The sequence below is a fragment of the Silurus meridionalis genome, chromosome 20, assembly GCF_014805685.1.
Source record: "Silurus meridionalis isolate SWU-2019-XX chromosome 20, ASM1480568v1, whole genome shotgun sequence".
NCBI classification, from domain to species: domain Eukaryota; kingdom Metazoa; phylum Chordata; class Actinopteri; order Siluriformes; family Siluridae; genus Silurus; species Silurus meridionalis.
The window spans coordinates 16,570,461-16,598,273 of record NC_060903.1 but is presented as its reverse complement, the minus strand read 5'-3'; the positions used below and the strand labels follow the sequence as shown (position 1 = coordinate 16,598,273).

Here is a 27,813-nt window from a genome sequence, read left to right as displayed (position 1 = left end):
TGGATGAATGCATGAAGGAGGGAGTGAATGAATGGGTGAGAATGAGTGAGATAAGTGGATGAATAAATGAATGGTGTTTTATTTTATATAAGCAGTCAGTAAGATGAATAAGCGAATATGTTCGTCCTCTAGGTGGCGGTATTACAACAACCCTATATGGACGCTACTAAAACTTTCGGCGAAGAAGAAGAAGGAAAAGAAGTGAAACTAAGGCTTATTTCAAAATCGTTTCTGATCGGACTACGTAGTGAGCGAAGCGCTGTGTTTGATGCGCCCTTTGTAGTGCGCTTGTTAGGGATTGTGACGCAATTTGGGACATACCTTTGGGACTAATCCTGACACTTCACTGCCAATGTATTAGCTAGCATTCGGTGCTTCGCTTTAGCTTAGCATAGTTAAATCCTTCACGGTGAACGCAGAGCGGTTCGGGGTTTGTTTTTAAGGTAAATATGCCGTACATTTTTATTAGCCCCGTTTACAGTTTTTGTATAATCATTTTGTAAAACAAAGGCGATTAAAATTAGCGTTAATCCTTCAGGGACTGGGAGTGAAGTTAGCGCGCTGGTTAGCCGCTAGTCATTAAAGCTAACCAGACAGAACATAACCCGAACAGGTCTTATCCATTTTAACTTATAATTCTTAGACAAATAAATAACATTGTATATAGTTTTACTTTTATAATAATATAACTATAGCTAATGAAAGCTAACTAGCGGCGCTTAGCTTCACCTGTCACTGCCACACCTACCTGTTCTACATTCCTGAGAAAAATCAAAAAGAGGGGAAAAAAGCCATAATTCATAAATTTCATAATTAAATTGCCTCAAGTTGGCATTTTATTGACGAATATAGTCGTTTAAATATTGAGTGTTTGCTCATTTGTCTGTGTTTTCGTATGTTATTATTATTATTATTATTATTATTATTGCTCTGATCATTATCATTAGTATTATTATGATATATATTATATTCTTTATTATAGAAAGTAAATAAACAGAAAAGAAATCTAAATCGAATCAGTATTCGGTGTGATCACCCTTTTTTCTGCCAAACAGCATCGATTCTTCCAGATACACTTGCACACAGTTTTTGAAGGAACTCACCAGGAAGGTTGTTCCAAACTCCATCTTGGAAAACTAACCACTGATCTTCTGTGGATGTAGGCTTCTAAAATCCTTCTGTCTCTTGTAAACCCCAGACAGACTCGTAGAGGTTGCGATCACGACTCCATGGGGGCCAAAACTATTACTTCCGGGTCACCTTGTATCTTCCTTACGCTGAAGATAGTTCTTAGTGACATCGGCTGTTGGTGTTTTTCTGCAGAATACATTTAGGAACAATCAGACACCTCCTTGAAGGTTCTGCATGATTGAGAAGTATCTTCCTGTATATCTCAGCATTGAGGACACTATTAATCCTGACCAAATCTCCATTTTCAGAAATGCAGCTCCAAGCTTGCAAGAAACCACCACCATGCTTCACACATTCATCATTCGGTCCTTCAGCAATTTGCTCCTGCTGCAGCCAAATAGTTCAGATTTCAACTTCTCTGTCCAGAGCACCTGCTCCCCAGTTTCTGTTTTTGTGCATAGTCGGGTCTCTTAGCTTTGTTTAAATGTCGAGGTATGACCTTTTGGCCTCAAATCTTCCATGATCACTTCTGGTCAGACTGGGTCCCACTGGTTTCCACCAATTCTTTGCTGATGTCAAAGGGAAGTATGGATGACATGTCTTTCATCTGCTACATTAAGTGTCCTTAGATGACCAAAGACTTCATCTTTGTTCCTCAACTTTGCTTGTTTATTTATGCTCCTTCAAAATAGCTTAAACAGCATATCTGCTTTGAAATCTTTGCCAGGTAGAGACTTTGCTGATGCAGCAGAACTACATTGTGTCTTGTTGCTGTGCTCAGTCTTGGAGTGGTGTCCAGTCTTGGACCTGGGACATGAAACTGTGTTCCATATATATATATATATATATATATATATATATATATATATATATATATATATATATATATACACACACACACACACACACACACACACACACACACACATAATTTCAGTGTTCAAGTCAGAAGTTAGTGGTTGTGTGGTTGCCCTGCTGAAATCACAACCAATGACATTTATACAGAGGGGGATTTGCCTACAAAGTTTCCCCGCAGTCTGACGTCGAGAGAAATCTAGAGTGAAAGTAGTAGTGATGCTCGATGGAAAGGTCCAGAATGCAATGCAGTTATATGACAGTTTCCGTCAGCATGTTTTGTTTCCACTTTTGTGGTTCACGTGATCAAAAATATTCAAAAACCGTTTAAACTCGTGAACCCCCTCCGGCCCTACATCCATTCTTCCACTGATGTTTATCTGCATATTAAATCATGATCAACTGCTCTGTTTAAAGACCTTAAAACTTGATTAAAAGTGAAAAGGTTTGGTTGTACATGCTTCACAACACCTCTGAGTAGATGTTCATCTGTAGTTTTATTTTTTTATGTGTGCTGGACAATCTGTCATGATTAATAGCACGTGAAGCAGTAAGCCATGTTCTGTGTTTTTTTTTGTTTTGTTTGTAAAGAAAGTCTTTTTTTTTGTCAACAGTGTTAAACCTGAACATATCATATGTGTCACGTGAAGGACTGCGATAATGGCAGATGACAAAGATGTACTTCGGGATGTATGGTACGGCAGGATACCGGCATGCTTCACACTTTATCCGGACGAAGTCACAGACAGAGAAGCAGAACCGTTTTATGTGAGAATCACAAACATTCTGTATAAAATGGAGATTGATGATTCACTGACCCTCTACAGGAACATGAACATGAGCAGGCATCACATTCAGGAATCTTTACATTGAAATCAAATCGACCTCAGTTTTAGTATACACATTTTTTTTTTAGCTTAAATATAAAACTTTTTTTTTTATTTTTTATTCCTACTTCCCATTTGAAATTATTCTAAGATAAGTTTCTTACCTTAAGAAAAACTTGACTTTCACTTTACAGTGATGTCTTTACACTGGTCTAATGTTTATAAGGTTATTGTCTTTGTCAAAAATATCAAAGGTACTGTTGGCATTAAGTCGGCCAATCAGGTTGCTAGTTTAGTGGCAAGTGAGATAAAAACAAATTGAGGATCATGGTGGTGGTAAAAAATGATCAGATCATTTTCAGTATTCCAAAATTGCGATATGACAAAAAAAAGGTCATATTTCTGGAATATTTATTGAGATAATAAATACTGAAAAAAAAAGTCACTTGTTGCACATATTCTCTTAATTGTTCTTCTCCAAATCTGGTTGTTGCTGCAGGTGAAAGATTTCCTTATTACCAGCATTATGCCATTTTTTAATCTGCATTGATGATAAAAAATCTAATCTAGAGAGTGTGAGTGTTAAGACGGTTTAACTTGCCTTGTGGATTTGAGGTAAAACAGCAAGTTTAAAGATCTTAAACCTTTATATTGTTAAGTTGAACTTTATTCTGAGCTACAAATTTCAGTTTGAAGTATTTTTAATATTGTGACGTCTTCTGAAAAGTAAAAAATACCATATCGCTTGTCATCACCCTACTCCGTATGCTTTATTCAAACTAATTGTGCAACTACTATTATCCAATCGTTCACGATTAGCCGTAACTGATTGTTTCTTTCTGCAGCTCCTCCTTCCGAGGGTCAGTTATCTGATGCTGGTGACCGACAAAGTCAAGAAGCACTTTCTGAAAGTCGTAAAAGCTGAAGATGTCGAGGAAATGTGGTTTGAATATGAAGGCACGCCTCTGAAATGGTAAGTCACTCGAAGTCGTTCCAGGTCAAGCGCTATAGAAATAAACTTGACTTTAAATTTCATTCTTAATGGTGGTACATCTGACTTTGCGAAACCTGCAGAAACAATGTGGAGTGTTAGGAAAATATTTACGTCAGTTATACTAATATAGATATTGTGATAGAAGAGTGTCTGCAAGAGTGAAAGGGAAAGTTTATAGGACTGTGGTGAGACCTGCGATATTGTGTGGTCTCACTGTATGGTTATGGATATGGAGACGAATGATCCCCTGTGCCGACCCCTAATGGGAGCAACCTAAAGAAGATACTATTATAGATATAACACTTTTACTAGTCCGCCACAAGGAGGCGCCACACACCACGTTTCATACTATTAGGATGGATTGTCGTTGTGTAGAGAACAAGAACAGGGCCAAGAATATGCAATGTGTACATACAATATTATATTCTATATGTGCAAATATGAGAACATGTTAGTGCAAATGAAATGGTGTGCATTGTGCAGAGAAATGAGGCAGAAATTGCCAATGACCATCAGGTGATTGATTATATAGAGCCAAATTTTAGAATGAGATTTTAAGGCAAATAACATGGTAGTGCAAATAAGAGTGCAATATTATAGTCAATTTCTGTTTTTTCTTTGAGTAGCTGTTCCTGTTCCACTTCAGTTATATAAATTCTGTTTGGATTTAAGTGTCTATTTGTCTTTTTAAAGGCACTGTCCAATCGGAGTATTATTCGATCTCCACGCTTCAAATACAGCTTTACCCTGGAGCATCACTGTGCACTTTAAGGTACGTGATCTGCTCATACTTGCCTGCTTCTTTAGTCCGTTTACATTAGGGGTCGCCACAGCAGATCATCCATCTCCGTTCTCTTCATCTGCCGCTTTCAAACCAACCACCTGCATGTCTTCCCTCACTACATCCATAAAACTCCTCCTTTTCTTCTGCCTGACTGCTCGATCCTCAGCATTATATTACCGCATCATAATCTCCAAAATAGTCCTACCTGCATGGTCCCTCTAACAAACTCTTTTTTTTTAATTTTTTTTTATTACTGTTCATCTTCGTTCATCCATCTTCAATCTTGCCACCTCCAGCTCCGCCTCCTGTCTTTTTGTCCATGCATTTACATTTATGGCATTTGGAAGACGACTTATTTATCTTATTTATACAGCTGAGCAATTGAGTGTTAAGGGCCTTGCTCAAGGGCCCAGCATTGGCAGCTTGGTAGTGTTGGGATTTGAACCCATTACCCTCAGAAGTTCAACATCTTATCCACTGACCTGTCACTTCTCAATTCGAATACTAGTAAATAATTGATTTAAAAAAATGTTGTTAGATGATTCATATTTTTACATGATGTGTATCCCAGCATTTTCCCGATCGAGACTTGCTCCGCTGCTCATCAAGCGCCTTGATTGAAGCCCATTTTATGTCCACCATTAAAGAAGCAGACGCATTTAAGCACAAGGGCCAGGTCATCAACGACATGCAGAAGAAAGATCACAAGCAGCTGTGGATGGGCCTGCAGAACGGTGAGTCACGCAACTTCAGTAGTAACTTCACATCGATTCCGATAGCGTTTTTATAGCACCAATTTTTTCTTTTACTTCCTTTAAAAAAAAAAAAAAGGCACAAGTAATGAAGCAAAGACCTGCACAGCAGAGCCGAAACTCGGCCCCGAGACCCGGAGAGATAAAGCGTGACACGCGAGGGAAAACAGAAACAGCTTGGTATCTTATTTTATGATGAAAATACTCACAATGGAAAGTGAAAGGGGCCAATTCGAGTTTCAGGATGCAACTGTTGTCGTGATGGTTAGCGAGACAGCTTTTTGTAAGGACTGACCTCGCATGGCTCTAAACAACAGGATGAACAGATAGGAGGGAAACCAGGACAGGAAAAGGAGTGAAAGTTACAGTAGCAGGCCTTGGAATGTAACTAAAATCACCAGCTGAGACCTATCACTGGTATTTCCTGCGTTCACCAGCTGCAGTGTTATAAACGGTCAATAAATAAATAAATAGAATAACACTGAATACACTTCTGGTGATTTTTGGCGTACGGTTTTGTACGTTATAAAATCTTACGAAGCACTCGATTCTGATTGGTCAGAGTTCTGACAGTAGTGCTGGTTGTGTGAACAGAACATACATATTTTTTTATTTTATTTTTATAGTAATTTCACAAGTACTTACCAGTGGAGATGTAACAATTTTATTTAGAAAAATATACGTCTGTAATCGTTTGTCTGGTGGGAAAAAAAACATAATTCATTTAAAATTGGTGTTAGCATCATGGTCTGGGGCTGCATGAGTGCTGCTGGTACTGTGGAGCTGTGGTTCATTGAGGGGAACATGTTTTCCAACATGTACTGTGACATTCTAAAGCAGAACACGAAGCCCTTCCTATAGAAACTGGGCCGAACGTCAGTTTTCCAACATGAAATCGACCCCAAACACACCACTGAGATGACAACTGCCTTGCCTTGCTGAAGGTGATGGAGTGGCCAAGTATGTCTCCAGACCTGAACCCTATCGAGCACCTGTGGGGATCCTCAAGCAGAATGTGGACAAGCTCCATGCGTCTAACATCCATGTCGTTATGAAGGAGTGAAAGAGGATCCCAGCAACAACCTGTGCAGCTCTGGTGAATACCACATCCAGGAGGATGAAAAGCAGTTTGTAATATAATAAAATGGTTGCTGAAACAATACTGTACATGTAAAATATTTTTTTTCTAAAAAATATTTAGTTTCTTGCAGATTGCTATGGGGTTAGAGGGGTAAAATGCTTTAGGACACAATTTTTATTTATTTATGAATTTTTTGGAAAATGATAAACTTTGTCGAGAGTTTGAAGAAAACATTGGTTATGACCGTCCACTCAGCAGTTGCATGTCAATTCTGAGGAAAAACTAAGAATTTGTTGATATTAAGTTTTTGGGTGTTGTATTTTAACCTGCAACTAATTCATGATTAAAAATATTTTTCTGCAGATAAATTTGACCAGTTCTGGGCCATTAACCGCAAACTAATGGAATATCCAACCGAGGATGGTGGCTTTCGCTATATTCCCTTCAGGATATACCAGGTAATTTGCATTTTGTTCTGAAGTGCGTTTTATCCCCAGCCTGACACACACGTTTTTGTATGCTGCAGTCCACACTTTGCCAGTAGATGGCGCTCTCGTTTGTGTTTTTTGCAGTTTGTTGGTCGGGGAGCTACAGAAAACCTGTAGCATTTATTGAACAGGAAATCATCACTGATGGAATTATTTACGCCAGGAATAAGCTTCTGTGTCTAGAAAGCTGGTGTTTGATTTAGGACATCTGGTGTATGTTTATTCTTTTGTATTCCTTTCTGATGTTCAAGAGTCCCTGGAGAGAACGGTCAATGAGTGAAGAGCGAATTGCAGACAGTCTTCTAACAATACTGGAAAACCTTTAAAGTAGAATTGTGCTTCGGTTATTTATTCCTTAATGTGTACTTGCTTTGAGCGCTCCAAATAGAACCAGTTCACCTGCCGTTACAGGTGTAGCAGTCCGGCAGTTTCAGGATGTAGCGCTTCTGGTTTATTACAGTTACAAAAGAATATGTATAAATCTCAATAAGGTCTAAAAATCCTCTAATTTGTCTGTTTTTCAGCAAGTAGATCTGGGTGTTCATTTGTTTGTACATCCTTTCTTAGAAGCTTACATCATTTGAGTTACCAGGAACCGTTAATAATGTATTAAGTAATTATGCAAAAAAATTTAAAATAAACTGCATTTAATATTTTTAAAGAAATCCAACATTTACAAGTAGCAAATTTTTTTTTCAGTATGTGAAGCTGGTTTTCTTGACGTTTTTATACTTTCAAGTTCAATTTAACGATAATCCTCCACATTGTTGCCAGGTCCTCCAGCATACTTAACCCAAATGTCTCCGGCTGACTCATGTTATTTGGACAAGAAAAGTAAACAAGTGTGTCAAGTCTTTAAAAAATGGCTATTTTTTTTTTTTTTTTTTTTTATACCAGGGCTTCATTGCAGTTTTAATCTTGTCTAATTTGCTTCCTGCTTACTTTCTTTCTACTTTCTCTTATCAAATCTCTTATCAAATTCAGAACGTAGACAGTAGGAATGGCTTTCCAACAATCCTGAAGGAGTTCCCTGAGGTATTGAGTACTTGTCAGCTGCTTTTCCTTCACACTCAAACCATCCTCAGTATGATTTAAATTGGGTGAATGTGGAGGGCAGGTCCTCTGATGCAATGTTGAAAATAAAAAAAATTAAAAAACGAAAGAAAAGAAAAAACACTGAAAGAGAAGGTGTGTCCAATCTCTTGACTGGTACTGTACATTCGAGATTCAGTAAACAGCTACATGTGGTTTTAAATTCAAGGTGTAGTAGGGTTCACGCTCAACCGAGTTTATATTTTGAACTAACAAGCAACAAGTCACACCCGTCGCAAGCAGTGGGTCTGTACGGGGTTTTTTTAAAAATGATATTTAATATGACATTTTAATAGCCAGTTTGTATAGAATGCACTGTAAACATGTACATAAATCACAGTTGAGACATTTATTTGTTGTCACTGCACCGAGTCATTCCAGATTTGCATAGAATAAAGAGAACTGTTGTCTGCCCTAAAATGATAATCAACAGTAATTGATAGTAATACATTTTAAATTATCCATAAAGCTGTGATTGTTTAATCCGTTTATTTCAATTGTTGGCAGAGCATCGATCCAAATCATCCAAGCTGTAGTTTAACCGTAGTTAGAAACTTCTCTTTACATTTAACTTTTTTTTTAGAGGCAATATGAGAGATTAGAGTAATCAGAATAGAAGGTTTTTTTTTTATGGATTAATTTTTTTTGCTTTAAAATGATTATTGCCTGTTCATTCATTGGAACCTTCTGACTTGGGGAATGTTTCCAAGTTGTCACTTGATATTTGGTGACGTGAAATGGCTTCCACTTCAAAAATCAAGGTTTACTTTTTACTCGGAGCAAAAATATTTACACCAATTGCTTAACGAACATGCAAATTGAATTTCGCATTTAAAAACGCTTACCTGCTAGAGATAAATATCTTTGGATTTTCTTGATGTTTACAGTACAATCTGTGGGGGGCACATGATTAGGATACAGCTCGATAGCAGATAGGTCACAGCTCGAAGTAAATTTCCAGATTAGCACCTTTAAGCGAAAGCTGAATCTTTACTTAGTGGAAAAGGGTCAGTTGGAAGCGTACCCCTGCCCTGCACTCTTGTGTTCGGATAAAGACCAACAATGCTTCATTGGCTGTGTGGTCTCTTGCCAGCTTATGTGTCTGGGAACTGAAAAGAAAGTGTCTGCACACACACGGTATCACACTTCTCATCAGTATTAGCAGACCTCTACGCCGGTATCGTCCTTAATAATTGATTGTGGCGCTTTAAAAATGCATCAAAGTAGCTGTCACTTATCGCACTCTCCCTGCTCGGGCCCTGCAGCTAATCGCACGCAAGTTGCCGCTAACTCGCCCGGTGAGTCAGGTTTTCTGGTAAGGCGATCTCGCAACGACGCATCCTGATCCACCTTCTCTTCCTGGAGCTCGGGGATTTTAGTTACAGCTGAAACACCTGAGCCGTGCATGTCACCGGTTTCCTTTTCACACCATTTCACATCGTTGGCTTGTATTGTTTGTCAACCAGCTGTTTGACATTGTCGGTCGCTGACTGCATGTGAAACCAGGGCGAAAAACCTGAACCTTATCCAGCATTCAACACCTCGGGGATCAAAAAGAAAGGCCTTGCATGGAAGAAACTGTTTTTATTATTATTATTAGTTGTATGGTTTAGAGACAGTGGCAGTGAGTAAAAGACAGAAGGTGAAGCTGGAGGTAGCAGAGCTGAAGATGTTGAGGTTTTTATTGTGAGTGATGATGATGGACAGGATTAGAAATGAATATTAGAGGGACATCACATGTAGGACATTTTGGAGACAAGGTGAGGGAGGTGAGATTGAGATGGTTTGGACATGTGCAGAGGAGGAACATGGGGTATATCGGTAGGAGAATTCTGAGGATGGAGCCACCAGGAAGGAGGAAAAGAGGAAGACCAAGGAGAAGGTTTATGGATGTGGTGAGGGAAGACATACAGGGAGTTGGTGTGAAAGAGGCAGATGTAGAGGACAGGAGGTATGGAGACGGATGATCCGCTGTGGTGACCCCTAATGGGAGAAGCCAAAAGAAGAAAAAGATTAATATTATTTCTATTTCCAACCAGGCTTTTTAGTTCTCGTTTGATTGCACCGAGCGGCTTTCAATGCAAATAAATACAGTCTGTAAGTTAAGCCAGCTGTCATAAAGTTCAGTTTAATAAATAGTCTCTCTAACTGAAAAACTAATCGACATGAAAATGTATCCTCTCTCCTCCTGTGTATGCAAATATGCTTTCTACTGATCATACAAATTTCATAACTGATGTACACTCTTCCTTTACCGGCTCAGTACACAGTTTTAGCCTCGTTTTAATATTTAGTTTTGTTCAGTGTTTGTTTATTTGGGTTGTCCTAGAGTTGTTTTTCTTTTATTTTTGATTCGTTGATTTAAAAAAAAATAATTTTGCCTTCGTGGATCCCTGAGTCTAACACAACCCACTTCTCATGCAAACATTGCTAAACTCTGTTTAGTCATTACACGTTGCTAGCATGAAGCTGGATAACACACGCCCAGTCACGATGATGTGGGGATCCCCAGCTTCCCGCTCAGCCTGCAGCCGGGGGTGGATCTGGCACATCTGTATGCTCATAAATCCGCAAATAGTTCATCATTTTCCCCTATGACTTTGCCAAATAATGGGAAGCTAATTACTGATTTGGAAACTAAATGCCCAATTTTTTTTATTTTTATTTTTTTTATGAGCTGCATGTAATGAGGTGTAAATGTGAATATTTACACTTTTATACTTTATTGATCCACTCGGAAAATTGTCGGGTTGCAGTTGCTCACGGTAAAGTTAAGGTGAAGTAATTTGAAATAAATATACATATTAACTTGTATATGTAGTGAAATAAAAAGTGTGGCATCAGTGAAACCGATGGCAGAAAAGACAGACTACAATGATAGTTATACCAGTTATTGCACATGTTACAGTTTTATTTAATGCACTGAAATTATTGCACAAGATATTAGCATTATACGAGGTAAACATTGCTCTGTTTACAAGAAAGTACTTTATTTATCTACAGTTTACACACCTATCAGCTTCAAAATAGTCCCCTTGCACATCAATACAGCGCTCCCAGCGTTCCTGCCACTTCTGGAATGTGTCCTGGAATCTTCTTTTTGAACTCATCAAGCATCTTCTGCGATTATAACTATATCTTTAACTATATCTATATTATATATCTATATTATCAGCTGATCATCACTCAGAGGGAGGAGTTATATAGTTGGATGGCCACAGGCATTAGCTATAAAGGAAATATCTTCACATTAGATCAGACTAAATATTACTTAAATCTGATGTTTGGATCCTAGTGTTCTGGCAACGTCACTAAATTGTCTGCTTAATGATGGAACATCCACGTCTCTGTAATCTGGACCACCAACATCTATCCAGTCAGGACGAGAAGGTATCATTAGTCTCCAGACAGGTTGTTCCTCCTCCTCCTCCTTCTTTTGCTATAACATCCCTGCATTGTAGGCAGATTGACAGGCATTGCTTTGAAGTATAGGATAATCGTAGGATAGGATATAGGATAGTGTCGTTTTTGCATTGCAGACCAGCTATGGTTAATTTACGTACCCAAAACTACCTGACTACAATTACATCCCCTGGCTGACAGTTGAATATTCTCCATGGTGGTAATGAAGTGGACTTGCTCTCTCCATTTTTCACAGTGAGAACTATAACATGGGCTGCTGTTATTTGATGAACACAAGAAAACTATGTTAGATCTGCTTTGATCATTTATTTTTCATTTATTCTTACAGAGCAAGGAGTTTATTATAAATTGCTGTTTTGGGAGCTTCTACATTCGAAAGTCTTTGTTAATCTCCGTGATTTGGCATTTTTTTTCTTTTTGATTTGCCACCTTTTTCCTTTGTCACTGTATGTCTCTGTTTACATTTCTGAAAGGATATGGAGAACCGACGTGTTGTGTTAAAATAAAGAGAGCTGCTGGAAGCATTTAAGTTCACAACCGCCTATTTGTTTGTCTGCTGTAGACGCTGAGCGATAGGCCGTCCATTCAGAAGCTGTTCCGGCCCGTTTCTTCCGAAGGCCACGCTCTGACCCTGGGAGATCTGCTCAAAGAGCTGGTGCCTGATGTCATATCCCAGGATGGTAGGTCTTCATAGTAAAATGCATCCACACACACACACACACACACACACACACACACACACACACAGATTTTGGATGGTAAACGTTCTCTTTCCGAAGATGTTGTGTTTAACAGGAAGTTCAAAGAATCATCCAAAAGCGTCTTCATTCTTATTGTGCAGCAGCCCTCGTGCGATTTAATCCACAGATTAGAGATATGCGTGACAAAGAGGGGTGAGGAAGAAGAAAACAGAAGGAACGAGAAAAAGAGGCAGGGAGGTATGAATAAGGGGCACAGCCAAAACAGGAGCTGGGTGGCTTTCTCCTCAGAGGAAGTCAGATGCGTTCCACCATGCAGGCTGTCCCACCTGCGGGCGCTGTGCTCCTCGCTGCCATTGTCCTCTTATCTGAGACGGCACATGAAAGTAATGGGACCACTACACACACACACATACACACACACACTCCTTTTCACCCATCGGTGGCATTAAAGTGAAAGTGTCTTTGCTGTTTGTTTGGGTTCCTTCACTTCCACGTTAAAGAGATGGAGACGCAGATATGTCGGCGTGTTTAGATCAGAGAGGAAAAAAAAAATTCTGGCTTACACACACTGCACAAACCTAGGCTGTTATGCGACTCTTACGCCTAACGTTAAGAAGAACTGCAGTATTTTCTGGTGATAAATGGTCAACCGATCCTTTCCCGTACGTTTTTATATATATAGTTCATGGAAAAGCTTTGATGTCAGCAAAACCTCAAGGATGACTTAGTACAACACACTGGGCCAATTTAGCCGGGGATTCCCACGACGAAAACAGCAAGACCGGGGCCAAGAATGCTCTTCGCCCACCAATCCTAAGATCAGCAATCGCTGTTAATTAGCATCTGGCCTCAGACACAAAAGAGCGCTCTATTCATTTGGCTGTAAGCAGTTTGTAAGCGGATAGGCAGAGGCACGCAGCCGAGCCGAGAGCACACCGCCGTCTCCTACGCTTTAACAACGTGTGAGATTTCAGAACGTCAACAAGCTTCGAGAGTTGAGAAATCCCCACTCTGTACAAGTCAGTCGGAACAGTTCAATATTTTTGTTTTATTTTAAAATATTTTTAACCATCCTCTTAGAAACTGAGCAATGGTGGTATTATTTCAAATAAATGATTTGCTCAGAAAAGCCCCCGCCCATCAGACCTTCACATCAGCCTACGCTGTTAGTGGGGAAACCTACAGCTGGCCAACCCACCTCTCCACACTGTAACTATCTTCTCACTAAGAGCGTGCTGTGTTTCAGATCTCTCAGGCTGAGTGTGTGTCACAAAGACGGGGCATTCCAGTTTGCCACGCGGAGCATTTCATTGATCATCTTAGACCATGGCAATGGAAAGGGGTCACTCTTAGAAAAGCATTACGGCCTGGAATAAACAAGTCAGGTTTATTCCGAAATTCTGTGGCTTCCCCGGCGTCCCATCATAAACGCTGTGTTCGCGTTCAGCTCGTACAGCTCGACCTCTCGGGCCGTGTAAATGGCCAGAAATGAGGAATTGTGGTTTGAACAAATAAAGTGTTGGCCATGCTTGAGCTAGAACATGTAATGTTTGGCCTTTTCGGCTCTGCAGCACTCGACCGCAGCGCACTGTGTGTATCAACAGCAACCTCAAGGCACAGCAAGGAAAAGCAGTTAAAACTTCTGCTCTTCTGAGACCTTTTTATTTATTTATTTATTTATTTATTTTCTCATTTATGATTAGCATCTGGATTTAATGAATGAAGAGCTTGTCGGAGTGAATTCTCTAAAAGTAGTGCTTTATAAGAATATCTTTTTTTTTAGGATCTATTTGTATTAATATCTATATTTTAAAAAATGTATAAATGTTTTTATTTTTTATTTTTTTCAATTTGAAATAATTATATATTTAGTATTTCCAGATGTTTTCATCACACACTTTATATGTTCCATAATATGTTTTATTTTGTTTTATTTCCAAAACTACAGCATTTATTTTTTTATTAATCATTTACATTTTTAGTAGTTTTTTATTCACTTAATAATAATATAATTATATTTATATAATTGTGTGTGTGTGTGTGTGTGTGTGTGTGTGTGTATATATATATATATATATATATATATATATATATATATATATATATATATATATATATATATATATATATTGATTGTAGGTGGTTTAAATGATAGAAACACACTTGAAAGACAAAACATTATATTGTATTTATAAAAACAAAGCAAACAGGCAAAACCTCTGATGAATATACATAGTTGCAGTGTTCATTAGAAATTGTTTAATAATCCAGTTTGTCACAATATTCACTGTTTGATGAAGTGCGAACATTTTGGCCATATGGATCGTTTTATGGTCCTTCTTTCAGTCATACTGAAAACTGCAGGGTTTTTTTGTTTATAAAGAAAATATTATATATATATATATATATATATATATATATATATATATATATAATTAAAAATAATAAAAAAAATATATATATATATATATATATATATATATATATATATATATATATATATATATATATATATATATATATATACAGTACAGACAAAGTTTATATATATATTATATATACAGTACAGACCAAAGGTTTGGACATACCAGTTTTCTTTATTTTCATGAGTCACACTGAAGGCATCAAAACTATGAATTAACATGTGGAATTATATACATAACAAAAAAGTGAACTGAAAATATGTCATATTGTAGGTTCTTCAAAGTAGGCATCAAGAGAATGCCAAGAGTGTGCAAAGCAGTAATCTAAGCAAAAGGTGGCTACTTTGAAGATCCTACAATATGACATATTTTCAGTTGTTTCACACTTTTTTGTTATGTATATAATTCCACGTGTTAATTCATAGTTTTGATGCCTTCAGTGTGAATCTACAATTTTCATAGTCATGAAAATAAAGAAAACTCTTTGAATGAGAAGGTGTGTCCAAACTTTTGGTCTGTACTGTATATATATATATATTTTTACTTTAAATGATTTCTTTCTTTTTCTTTGTGTTGGCATATCTCCAAAATTGACAACAAGACTGATCCTGAATTGCTATTCAAATGGTTCACATTGAGGTTCCAGAATGTACTGGGCCTGGGGGAAAATAAAGTCTATCGCAAAACCACCAATGAGTTTCCACAGACTTGAGAAACGAAAGATGGTGTAATGGATTTCTTGCTACGTGTTTATTTTTATTTCTTTATTTATTTTCAGGATTTTTTTTGTTTTCTGTTTTTTTGTTACTGACTACAAACACTGTCGTTGTTCAGAAAGTCTTTTCTGATTATGCTACAGTTTCCCACCTCTGCACTGCACCTGCTCCCTGATGTGACTGGTCCTAAGGTTCCAGTTCAACAAGTTTATATAGCTGGGGTGGAGCTATATTTTTTTTTCTGCCATGGAACCGCCTTCTCGGCAATGGAAACGTGCAGAAGTGTTCCAAAACAGTGTGTGGAAAATGTTTCTTCGGCTCATACTAAAATTTTAGCACATATTTATAGTTTGTTATATCTAGCTACCTGTAGGTCCAATAGCAGGTGAGAAGTTCACCCGGAAGGAGACATGTCAATGTTTTTAATTACACTTGTAATTAACCTTATAGGAGGGTGGAGGCTGAAAACTGCTCCATTGAATACTCAGAACCGATAATGCTTACACATCATAAACTGTAAGCATTCAATGCTTTGTGACTCTATGAGCTAGCATATTCCAAGCCTACTGGTTTGGCTTTAGCTGTAGGTTTGAATAGACAGATGTCTGTAAATAGGGGCAAATCCGTCCAAGGTTAATGCAAATGCTTATAACATCAAATTATCCATATTTTCTAAAGAGACTTCCGAAAAGGCCAGGTTCTCCAAGTAAATTGCTGAAGGAATAACCATGACTTACTTCCAGATTATCTGCTTTTGTGTTGCCGGCTCATCTCTGTACTCTGTACTCCATGACTTCAGGTTTCAGTTCTGTTATGTCTGTTCTGCTTGTAAGCAAGAAAACTTTGATAAACAAGTAGTAAGGCTGTTCAGTAGAACTGGAGGTGTTCGTGCTTGTCAATGCATTCCAGGTACAAGCCTGTATAGAAGACGATCGACGTATAATTTTAGCTAGGTCGTAAAACGCTGAAACCTTCAGAAAGCTTACTAATGAAGGGAAATCTGCGTTCTTCCGTCCGAGCGTACTCGCGTTTAGTGTGAACCGATGCGACCACACTCCCGTTTCTACAGTAAATGGAGCGCTGATGCCACATCTCTCAGAGCTGGTTTTCAGGTTTCCTGTTTGGCGGTGTCACCAGTCACTTGTCGCATAAACGCAATCAACAGGTGTTGTGAAATCACAAACCTTCATCCACCCTCGCAGTATTGTGGTTTCCAATACTGAGAACTGTATTGCTACTCAGTCGAGTTTTGCTTGTATCATTGGACCCATTTTTATTGGGTTTTAATGTTACCAGTTTCAGAATGTATAGAAAAGAAACTGGTGGGTAGAAAAGAAGCTCCGATGACTTAATTAGCTTTGACCTGATTGTTTTAACACCCGGTGCTGTGTAGTCTTACACGCGAAAATAACAGGGAGATCGAAAAACAAAAAAAACAAAAACAAATGATGACTCCTAACATGTGTCGGAGTGAGTACGTGATTTCAGTAAAGCTACTGATACTCGCTTACTCGATGGAACAACGCAGTTCTAAAAATTGATTGCCATGTAGCGGTGTTTCCTCACAGCTCCAACATTGATTCTGAGCTTGGGTTACTGTCGGGGTGGATTTTCTCGGCATGTTCCCCCATGTTCTCTGTCTTTCCTCTGAGCTCTCCGGTTTCTACCTCCTCTTAAAAACCTGTCAGTAGGTGGCTTGGTTATACCGCATTGCCCCTAGGTGTTGATGTGTGTCAGTGGTTCGCTGAGATAACCAAACATCCCATATTCCTACCTCGTTTCCTAGCATATGTTCTGGATCCACCATGTCCCAAACCAGAATAAAACAGGTTCTAAAGGCAAATGAATCACTTACTATCAATATAAACGATATTAAAGCAAATAGACACCATAAACCCAACAGATGGAAGGAGGGGGATTGCGACGGAGGGAGTTTAAATACAACTCAAATCACAGTTTGGTTTCATATTTACAAAGACCAGTCATTTAAAACACTTTTATTTCACCTTGGAACTCTGGTCAGGTTTCACATTGGAAATATATCAGTCTAAACTAAAAAAATTCTTCAAACGCTCCACGAGGAAATCGCAGATGGAAGTGATATGTGTGGGAACATTAATAGGTGTCTGTGCTTACTTTAGGATCCACTGTATGATCGTGTTGTTTCTTTACTGTCACTGAATTCCCCATTGGTGTCATACTGAGAGTGTTTGAGGGGAAGGTACCCACCCTCCGAGAGAAAAAATTGTGAGGGTTCACTACAAGAGAAAAGCTGTTAACCTTTAACTTTTACTCTCATTTTTCAGGTATTGTGGTTTGACGATTGCAAACCATTACGTGAAAGGTTCCTGTTACTTTCTCTGTCTGAGAAGGAGTCTGTTCACCTCCGTTTTTTCAACCCATCCAGCGAGATAGACTGATTTTTCGACATGCCATAAATGACCTTTTTTTTTTTTAGGTTGAAAAATAACATCTGTAAAGGTTATTGCAAATATCCATTCAATAGTTTTTTGTTTTGTTTTTGTTTTCGCTCTTCGTTGTTTTACTTCCTTTGAACCTTTCTTGTCTCAGTGTTGGGCCATGTTTTAACGGCCAAACCGCCCTTATAACGGTTATCTTGTTATGATGTGTACACACGTTTTAGTTTTGCAGCAGAGTCGGGATTAAAACAGTCAGGATGTTTAGTCATAATGTGTTGCTGTAGCTCCGCCTTTCGCTTTACACCAAAATCGAAGTTTGGTATGAGTGGACCATAGGGTGTGGCCTCCCGGAGCCCGCCGCCAAAACTTTGTCCCATGCGCGTTGTCTTCGTTGTTCGCGCTTTCCATGCCCTGGCGTTAACCCCGGGCCCAATGCATGGCTTGTAGCTAAAAGTTGTCACGAGTTGATTGATGGAGTCTGATTACCAAAGCATGATGTGCATGAGTGGGTGGTGGGATCCGGGTGTTAATTACAGGCTGCCGTAGAAGAAGGAGAAAATTTTTTTATGGCTGATTCTACATTGCTGTCGACTCAGCATACACTGTATCATATCCATTACAATATAATAATGCAGTGTCCGTATAATGGCAGTACATTTTAAAAATAGGCAAGAAAGGAGAATATTAGTCATTAACATTTCTAGCTTTTTGTCCAAAATCTGGTGATTTAGAATCACAAGTTTGGTTTCGGATAAATCTTTTTTGGTCAAATGTGAACTGGATTGAATATTGGAAATGCTTGTGGGAAAACATACATTTTCAATTCAATTCATGCTAGAAATAAAAATGCTGCCATAATTTAGCCACGTCATTATCAGTCGTGTAGTTTGTCGGAAACCCGTCTCAGAGCTGTGTAGGATTGTTCCGGAGCTGCTTAGTTTCTGTATCCTCGTTGGAAACTGTAGCAGGAGAATGTACAGGATGCTTCCTGAATCGTCCAAATCAAGCTGGAGCAGATCACAGTCCGGGTCAACAGCAGGATAGGGTCATCCAGTGTACGTGTCGGTGGCTGAGGCGGCGTTTTGCTCTCCCCCTGCTGCATTAGCTACTTAACCTCACCTCCTTCCCGTAGGTCAGCAGGCTAATGTTCCTGCCTCCAGCAGTCGCCCCCTACTTTCCAGCATGAGTAAAAGATGATGGAGAGACAGTGGCTGTTGTACGCTTTCCAGCACAAACAGTGCAGCTATTCATAAACTTACCCTTTAGAGCCAGATTTTTTTTTTTTTGGCACAAATTTGAGATATGTGGTCAAGGGCTTACTGTCCACCAGCACCGAAATTCATGGAACTCTAAAAATTATAGCAGTTTTCTTGTTCATAAGGCAAACGGTTCAATTGTGATACATGAAGAAATGCACATGCACAGACTCACTGGAGCAAAGGAGAACTCATTAGTCCTTGTCTGTGACCATTTGAACCCCTGAGTGCCCTCCTGTTGTACAGGGCAAAATGATGGATTGAGGACTTGCAGGCACATTTAGAAAAGGAGTCAAATGGACACTTCATTGACGACAGGCTGATAAGTCACTCGCAGTTCATCCGTTCATCCAACAACTCTCTCTCTCTCTCCTCTCTCTCTCTCTCCCTCTCCTTCTCCTACCGTAATAGATGATCCGAAGAAATACCAAGTGGTGATCCACGGCATCGAGCCGCTCTTCGAGACGCCCATTCAGTGGCTGAGTGAGCACCTGAGCCATCCAGACAACTTCCTGCACATCTGCATCGTACCGGCGCCAAGCGACTGAACCCTGAACCTGCCCACGTGGCCCGATAAAGGACTGTGCTGCTCCCGTCATTCATGGGGGACCCTTCGGAAAGAGTGTATTCACTTTCTTTTTTTTTTATCAAACTTCCTGCATTCACATTCGTCTCCCTGGCCTGCCACACCCACTGCTCCGAGATTTGGTGGAATGGAAATCTTGTTCTTGTCTTATGCATGCCATAGGAATGTAAATAACACCTTTTACTGTCTTAATATCCAGGTATTACCTTGGTGTTTTTATGTAACAGATTAGCCTACTAGTAACAACAGACTGCTCAGAAATATTGCCATTGTTTATTTTTTCTTCACATTTACTAAGCTGACTCATTCTTTTTTATCTCTCTGGAATGCATTTCTCTTTTTCTCTCTTTGCCTTATGTTCCCACCAGCGTGATGAGGCACACTCCTGATTTTCCCCCTGGTTTTGCTTAGAGACAGGTATCCCTGGGTAAACGGGGTCAAAGCTTTCTTACGTTTCGGCCTTTGTTTCAGTACGGTGCTCAAAAAAAATAAAAAAACGATTTTAATATTAAAATCTTAGGCACTAATGTTTAAGTGCAACATTTAAGAGCTAGACTTGATTTTATAACGTGTAGACAAAACTTTGTGGAAAGCAGGCCGGCACTATGGAAAATTATGATACGTCTATTAGCAAGCCTATAAAACAAGAGAGCTCTTGGCCCACTGCTTCTAAAAAAAAATAGGAAAGAAAACCGAAGACGACCGCACTTCCAAAAGTCTCCCTGAATTATATCGATGTCGTATGACGTGTTTTTTTTTTGTTTTTTTTTATATCGGATAATCATATGTACTTTAAGCTCCGCCACTCGTTTCCCAAGGATGCCTGCAATCCTGCAGAATGAGGATGTACATTTCAGTATTAGCTCACTACTGATTCATTTAGAGCTTCCTTCAATGCTGAGTTTATTATCAGGAACCGCTTAATCTGTTAAATCCATTGTCCCTATGCTGGGAAGTTCACCAACAGGGTACAAGTGCATGCAGGGGATCGAAAAACGTGTAAAAATCACAAATGGCATTATGGCTTTGGGAGCGAACTGTGATTGCAAAATTGCTGTGTCTTAGCCTGGTGTCATTCAGACAATTGAATTTAATAATGAACTCTAATTCAAATTGTTCTAACGTACGAATAATCTGTATAAAGACGTGATTATGGGTGTCCTCTTGTTTTGTTTTTGTTTTTTTTAATTCAGAAAACAATCTTGTTGTCAATCTGTTGTCGTTAAAACACAGGATGTCTATCAAGAGAACAGCGTTATGTGATTGGAAGATCAGTAAATATACAGAAGTATGAAACGTGACATTAAAACCGATACAGCACAATATTTAAACAGCTCTGATTTATACAGCCTCTAGACAGAACTGTTTAGACTGGCAACATTTGTTTGTGTTTATTTGGTTCGGAGGGGACATGACGGAGGAGGATGGAGCGGGGAGCAGACGATTAGCAGCTGAGAGTGATTATTCGCTTATAGGAATAAGTGAGTGTACACTCTCAGACAGATGGGGAGAGCGAATACTTAAACCACACCAGGTCACTTCTCAGTAAACCGACTGCGAGACCTGGGGGTTTGAAATGTGCACGTCGGGAGATTTTTTTGTTTTTGTTTTTTATGGGGGTTTTTTTTGTTTGTTTGTAACTGAATTTTAGATGTGTGCAATGATACTGACATCTACACATTTTCTTTAGAACAATTGTGAGGAGATTAATTTTTCTGTCTTTGTCTTTTTTTCCCCCCCAATGCGCCATCTTGCTTTTCTCACTTTTGCTACTTTAAAAAAAAAAAAAAAAAAGCTTCCTATATAATTAAAACTATTTTGTAACTAGCTCTTTTGTCTTCAATTGATTACTTGTGTGTAAAAACAGAAGGTACAGTAGCAAAAATGTATACAATTCTTATTTTTCTTGGGGAAAGATTTTGTGTAGATAAAGAAAAAAAGATTTTTTTTAAAAATAAAGTAAAAAAAATATGTTGTTCTCACTTACCTTACGGAAATACTTGGCGTTTGACATTTGGTTCTTTAGTTCTGCGCTGCCAAGTGCTAACAAGTCAGTTTTTGCCTAAATCAGTTCTATAAATATCTGCCTCAAACCACATCCAGTGTTCAGTGATGTCTGTCAGACTTGTTGCTGTGGTTTAAGAAGCAGTGTGATTTTCCTGTATGTTTTTGGTCCTGTGCTGAACTTGGCGGCGATAAATATTTTGTCGCGTTGGACACACTTGGGTCGGTTAGTTTTAATAAACGAATCCGCCAAAAGGACCTGATCGAGTAGTGTAAGGATTTTGGTTTGTCTCGCTTATATCTTTTGTGTAGCTCAATAACTGAATTAACGAGAGCTTATCCTTTTGTTCATATGATCGAAATACTGATAATTGAATGCTGAAAAACAGTGAGTGAAAACCGGCAGCAGAAGCTGGAGAAAAAAAAAATCAAAGAATATCTTTCATGAAAGTCATTCTCTATCTAAACTTACTCCATAATTTCCTCTCTCTCTTTCCCTTTCTCTGTCATTGCTGTGGGAAAATATGAGCATGGTTCACTCTTCCAGCTAGAGAAGATGAGTGTGTGTGTGAAAGGGAGTGGGGGTGTTCTTTTTCTTTTTTTTTTTTCTTTTTTTTTTTTTTTTTTTTTTTTGCTGTACTGGACATCAAAGGTCCTCGTCATGAGTTCATTAAGTAACGCTGTCCTGGCCTTGCTCTCTCTCATTCCTGTAAAGCCGTCACTAAAGGAGATCAGAGGGCGCCGTCTCCTCCTTCTCTTCCTCTCTCCTGTCATTCCTCTTCGCTCTCGTAGGTGTCCGTACATTCTGCACCGTGCCTTTTCTCGACCCGCCTCGTTGCTTCCTGCGCGAGCCAAGGAGACTTATGGCGCTTTTATCCCGGAAACGCTCTTTGAAGTTCACATAATGATTAAGTGGGTAGGCCTCAGGTCAGCCTGTGTGTGTGTGTGTGTGTGTGTGTGTGTGTGTGCTGCACCCTGTTTGCTGTCATCCACCAATTTTGGAGTGTAAAAGCAAAACCGAGATGTCTGGAAGTCCATAACCCAGGCATGGCCTGTGAACTTATATGAGGTGTTAGAAGAACTTTCCCCTCTGTCCTCCCTTGGCTTCCCATGCTTCCTATACACCTGGACAGGAGTAGCTCAGTGAAGCTTGGACAACCTAAAGGACAAACAACAAACTCTCCCTGCTCCTTTCTGCTCCCTTTCATTTTACCCCCCATCTCCCTCCCTACCACTTGGCCAGAGCTAACCTGTCATTAACCCGGGCCCCTAATTGGCAGGTGCTGAGGGGTTCTGAGACACTGTGATCACTTAGACCAGAGGACAGACCAAGAGGCCTCTTCATTCACGTTCTTGCAATTTGGTTCGCTCTTTGTTTAGAGCCCCTTCTTCTCCTGCCCACGAGTCGTTATCACTCCCGTTCCTCGGGTTCTACACAGCAAAAAGTGTATCTGAAGTCCTGCAGCTGGGAGACGAAAACAAAATACTATGGCCTCTGGTTAAAATAAACACTTCTTGCATTCATTGTGTGTTTGTGTGTGTGTGAAAGAGAGAGTGTATTATGTGTGTGTACTTGTTTGCCTGTTTAGCAGGCTGGATGTGTGGTTTGTGGCTCCTGGCTGGCTGTGAAGAGGAAAAAAAAAAAAAAAAAAAAAAAGGAAGACTGTAATTTGTTGTACAAAGAAATAACACAAATCTTGGCATAGGTGAAAATGGAAGAATCTAAATTCCCCAGCCAGAGCAGGAAAAAAACAACTGGAACGATTTAGCGAGTAATTGAAAGTCGCTTTTGAGCGCGATATAAAACCGCTGCGTGTTTTCGAACGGTCGTGAGCCACCGGAAGAAGTACGCTTGGCAGTTTGTCCTGTAACGTGAAGCAAACCCCGGCTCCTGCTGTGACCAAGCGTAAGAGAATCTTCGACTTACAAAACATGCTCTTTATTACAGTAAATAAAAAAAACACGTCGTACTTAGAAAGAAATGCTCGTATTTGAAAGGGCACGTGTTTCCTCTCTTATTTGGTGGTTTTACTGACTCATGCTGCTGCTGCCGCCAGTGTTGCTGCTGGTGGGACCGGGAAGGAAATGATGAAATCCTATTATCACAGATAATTCATGACCTGACACCTGACGTGTACATTTTACATGAAAACGGAAGTCACGTTAGTTCTTTCTGATTTAGCTGATGTTTTCTGCAAGGCTGATGCATGCACATGTTTATTGAGCTGTTTCTTTTGAGAAACCAAAATGAAATGCATTCATTGCTCTAGTCTTTGCCCACCAATGCAACAAGTCAGCCAAGATGTTTGCTTAAATAGCTAACTTTTTCATGCATTCATGGTGCAACATACATTTGTTTGGAGCTTGTCTAAAGAACACACAAACAAAACAAAAAAAAAAGTCTTGTGAATTCGGAGGGGATTCGAAAATCGCCCACTTGTTCAGTGTGCGCGAAAGAAATGTTTAGGACTAAATCTTAAATTCCAAATTCCTAAGCAAATGACAATGTATGAAATGATCGAACGGGGCGAATGAGTCATGACTGTGCGAGGCAACTCGCTCAAAACCCGCCAGTGACGCATTACACCTCGACCACAATTATCAACATGTATTGCCTCTGAGACGGCTTCTGCAGAAAGCAGAAACGTCATCGACACTAATTATTTACTCAGCTGTTAATATTTGCTGCATTTAATATCGGAAAGACACGATGTGCTCTTTCACCCAATATGCTAATACAGTAGCTGGTTATATTTGCTTGGGGTTACATTTGTTGCTCTAGAATTCGCAGTAAACTCATGTAAAACGATGACCAGCCAAATTGGCCAACAAATTGTGCGTGAGACTCGAAGAATCATGATTTATGCGTCTCGGTCACTTGGATAGCAATATATTCCAGTTTGTGGATCTTGTATAATAATACAATAATAAACTTATTCCATATTTTGTAGAAAAATTGATGACAAAGATTAAAAATGATTTTATTATTAGAATTGAGGGCCTTGCTCAAGGGCCCAGCATTGATAGCTTGGTTGTGTAGGTTTTTTATCTCACAATGTTTCGATTAGAAGTCCAGCACCTTACCTACGAACTACCGCTTTCCAAGTATTTGGCAGGCACCTTTATCCAGAGTGACTTCCAATGATCTCATTTATACCAAGAGCAGTTGAGGAGTTAAATACCTTGCTCAAGGGCCCAGCATTGGCAGTTTGGTGGTACATGGATTCGATCTCACGGTCTTTAGATCAGACGAAGAGTATTTTACCTACGAGCTACCACTTCCCAAACGTTTGGCAGAAACCTTTTTCTAGAGTGACCTTCAATTTTTTCATTTATATGCAGAGAAGTTGAGGCTTAGGGGCCTTGCTCAAGGGCTCAGCATTGTTGGCTTGGTGGTGCAGGGATTTGATCTCACAATCTTTGAGCAGATGTCCAGCATCTTATCCCACAAACTACCACTTCCCAAGCATTTGGCAGACACCTTTATTCAGAGTGACTTCCGATTATATTATTTATACAAAGAGCAGTTGAGGGGTCCCTGGTGGTCGATTCCTGGGCAGGGAACCAACCCCAGCCACTCTTAAAGTGCCGTTCCCAAGCCCGGATAAATGGGGAGGGTTGTGTTAGGAAGGGCATCCAGCGTAAAAACATGTGCCAAATCAAACATGCGGATGATCTGCTGTGGCGATCCCTGATGGGAGAAGCCGAAAAAAAGTATACACAGAGCAGTTGAGGGTTAAGGGTCTTTATTTAAAGTCCCTGCATATGCACCTTGGTGGTGCAGGGATTTAATTTTACCTTTAAACTACCACTTCCCAAACATTTGGTAAACTTGATTTTGCATGGCAGCTTGGTTGGGATGAGACTTGACTGCACAAATTTCTGCTCATCTTAACCACTGAGCACCATGGAAAGAACCTGTTTGTTTCCCTTTTCAAGTCCAAATTGCTTTGTTTTGAACCATAGCCTTTATCATACATTTATACAGGCCTAGTTAAATGCAAAGGCTTTGTCGGGGACGGATGTCCTGAAATCCCCCCCCACATCGTTTCTGAGCCTGTTTCCCATCTGTTTCTTCTTTAATACGTATGGCCACACTTCAGGCCTGATGGGGATGCATGGGTGGCTCATTACAGAAAGGCCCCCTGGGTCTTCTTGAGTCACTGTTGATTGTACTGTGTCATTCTGTGTTTAAAAATTCTTTGGTGCAACGTCTGTTTACCGTAAGTGCCATTTGCAGTGGCTGTTTTCCGGAAATTTCTCAGGCGTCCTGAAAGACGAGCATTCTTTGAGGGAAAAAAAAAGATGTTTGTGTCAACACAGGACAGGGGTGGGTGTGAGAACAAGCATCACCTCGTGGTGTTGGCAACGGGAACGCAGTTGGTGATTTGTAATTGTTAGTTAGATAGTAATACATGCTTTTAGAAATGCAGTCACCATCAGAATCTAAACAGATTTGTGAAAGTAGTTCTCGTCTCTTTGTAGGTGCTCGGAGGTATGCGGTAATAGGAAAAGAACTAATAATCAGAGGGTTCCTGCGTAAAGTGAAAAAGTGAAGTCACTCCTGTCAATTTTGTTATTAAACTATAATACTTTTAAGCTGTTTATAGTAACGTTTAATGTTGCGGAACGTTGATGAAACAAGTGAGTTTCTTCACATCACAGCAGCTATAAACAGTCATTTCCTCAGATTTCCTCTTTTATCTGCTCTGTTGATGTTTATAAGACAAACAAATTATCTTTTTTTTTTTTTTTTATAAAACAAAGGACTGTTTTAAAAAGTCTTAATATTTGGTTACAGCTTGACCTCTAATTACTACAAAACACTGGCACTGAAGACTTTTTCACAAAACTTAAGTTGTTACTATGGCAACAAAAAAAATCTAAAAACTAAGGTGCTTTATACTCATCACCTACATTACAGCGGAGTACATTTTATTCTTTACATATCCCGTCAATGTTAGGAAGCTGGGGTCAGCCATTATAGAGCTACCCTACAACATCAATGGCCGAACAGCAGCACCTTGGCAATACCATGACTTGAACCCCCAACTTTCCAAACAGTCACCCAGAGCCTTAACCACTGAGTTACCTCTTCCTCCAGGTTAAAAGAACAACTTTTGCCAGACTCCTTTATCTTTTATAGAAAAAAGAATCAATGATTGCTATAATTGCATTTTCTGGTCTGATGAAATGTACAGCATACAGATCCCATAGGTCACTAAGCCGAACTTTAGAGGGCATATTCTCAGCCAGAAAGCAGCTGTTCGCCTCGTCTCCAAATTTTTGGTCATGATTACTGGAGCTGTGGAACCTTCTGTGTTCACGTATGAATGTATCATTTCCCCAGTAGTAATAATAAGATATTGGAAAGAGAACAGTGTGTCGGTGCAAAGGCAAAGTGAAAATGCTGAGTAAGAAGATGAATTCCATGATTCGTTTCAGTGTTTTCAAATCAAATCAAACTAAGAATTGCTCTCGTACATTATAGAGTGGCAGAAAATATGGCTAAAATTGCACACTTGAATTTGCAAGAGAATGGAGCATATAAAAAAAAAATATATATATATATATATATATATATATATATATATATATATATATATATATATATATATATATATATATATATATATATATACATACTGTATGTATGTATGTATATATATATATATATATATATATATATATATATATATATATATATATATATATATATGGATAGAAATGACAAGAAATGCAGACCATTCTGTTGTCAGTTAACATTTATATAATTTACATTTTTAAACAAGTTGCACTTAAATAACTATGTAAACCTGTATGTAAACATAGAGACAGAGGAGTTTCTTTTTTTTTTTTTTTTTTTTTACATTTCATTTAAAGCTAAAGATATGGGGAACACTTTGGTCATACTTCAGAACAAAGAAATTAAGAGATGCTACTGCTTTTACAGCACCCTTTGGTGCATTGAGGAAAAAAGTCCTTAAGCTGTCAAAATGTTGATTTCTGAAATCTGGATTAAAAGAATTTACAGAAAATGACCAATGAAAATAAACCAGTGCATATAAAGACCAAGGCACCATTTTGTGCCATCCATGAGTGTAAAAAAAAAAAAAAGAAAACTGGGCAAACAACATCTAAAGAGCGACTAATACCACTATCAACACTCACTGCTCTTTAAGTGAACTTTGGTAACTAGCTCGGTACTCCAGCCCCTAAACCCCACCCTCAAAAACCCCTCGCTCCAAAATAATAGTGAGTGAATAGAGAAATACTCTCA

At 39.0% G+C, this 27,813-nt stretch overlaps 1 protein-coding gene across 1 annotated transcript; it reads left to right on the top strand.

Moving 5' to 3' along the window:
• The first annotated feature begins 216 nt into the window (after window positions 1-216).
• Window positions 217-20,854, top strand: atg5 (ATG5 autophagy related 5 homolog (S. cerevisiae)). Its single transcript, XM_046876447.1, has 8 exons — window positions 217-443; window positions 2,601-2,754; window positions 3,659-3,786; window positions 4,501-4,579; window positions 5,163-5,325; window positions 6,788-6,882; window positions 11,990-12,107; window positions 19,355-20,854. The coding sequence occupies exons 2-8, from the start codon at window positions 2,647-2,649 to the stop codon at window positions 19,489-19,491; spliced, it is 828 nt and encodes a 275-aa protein (XP_046732403.1). The 5' UTR covers window positions 217-443; window positions 2,601-2,646; the 3' UTR covers window positions 19,492-20,854.
• The last annotated feature ends 6,959 nt before the right edge of the window (window positions 20,855-27,813 follow it).

Coding starts and splice junctions, on each gene's coding strand:
- atg5 (XM_046876447.1), top strand. CDS start 2,647: ATGGCAGATGACAAAGATGTACTTCGGGATGTATGGTACGGCAGGATA. Junction 4,580..5,162: donor GCATCACTGTGCACTTTAAG/GTACGTGATCTG, acceptor TGTGTATCCCAG/CATTTTCCCGATCGAGACTT. Junction 6,883..11,989: donor TTCCCTTCAGGATATACCAG/GTAATTTGCATT, acceptor TGTCTGCTGTAG/ACGCTGAGCGATAGGCCGTC.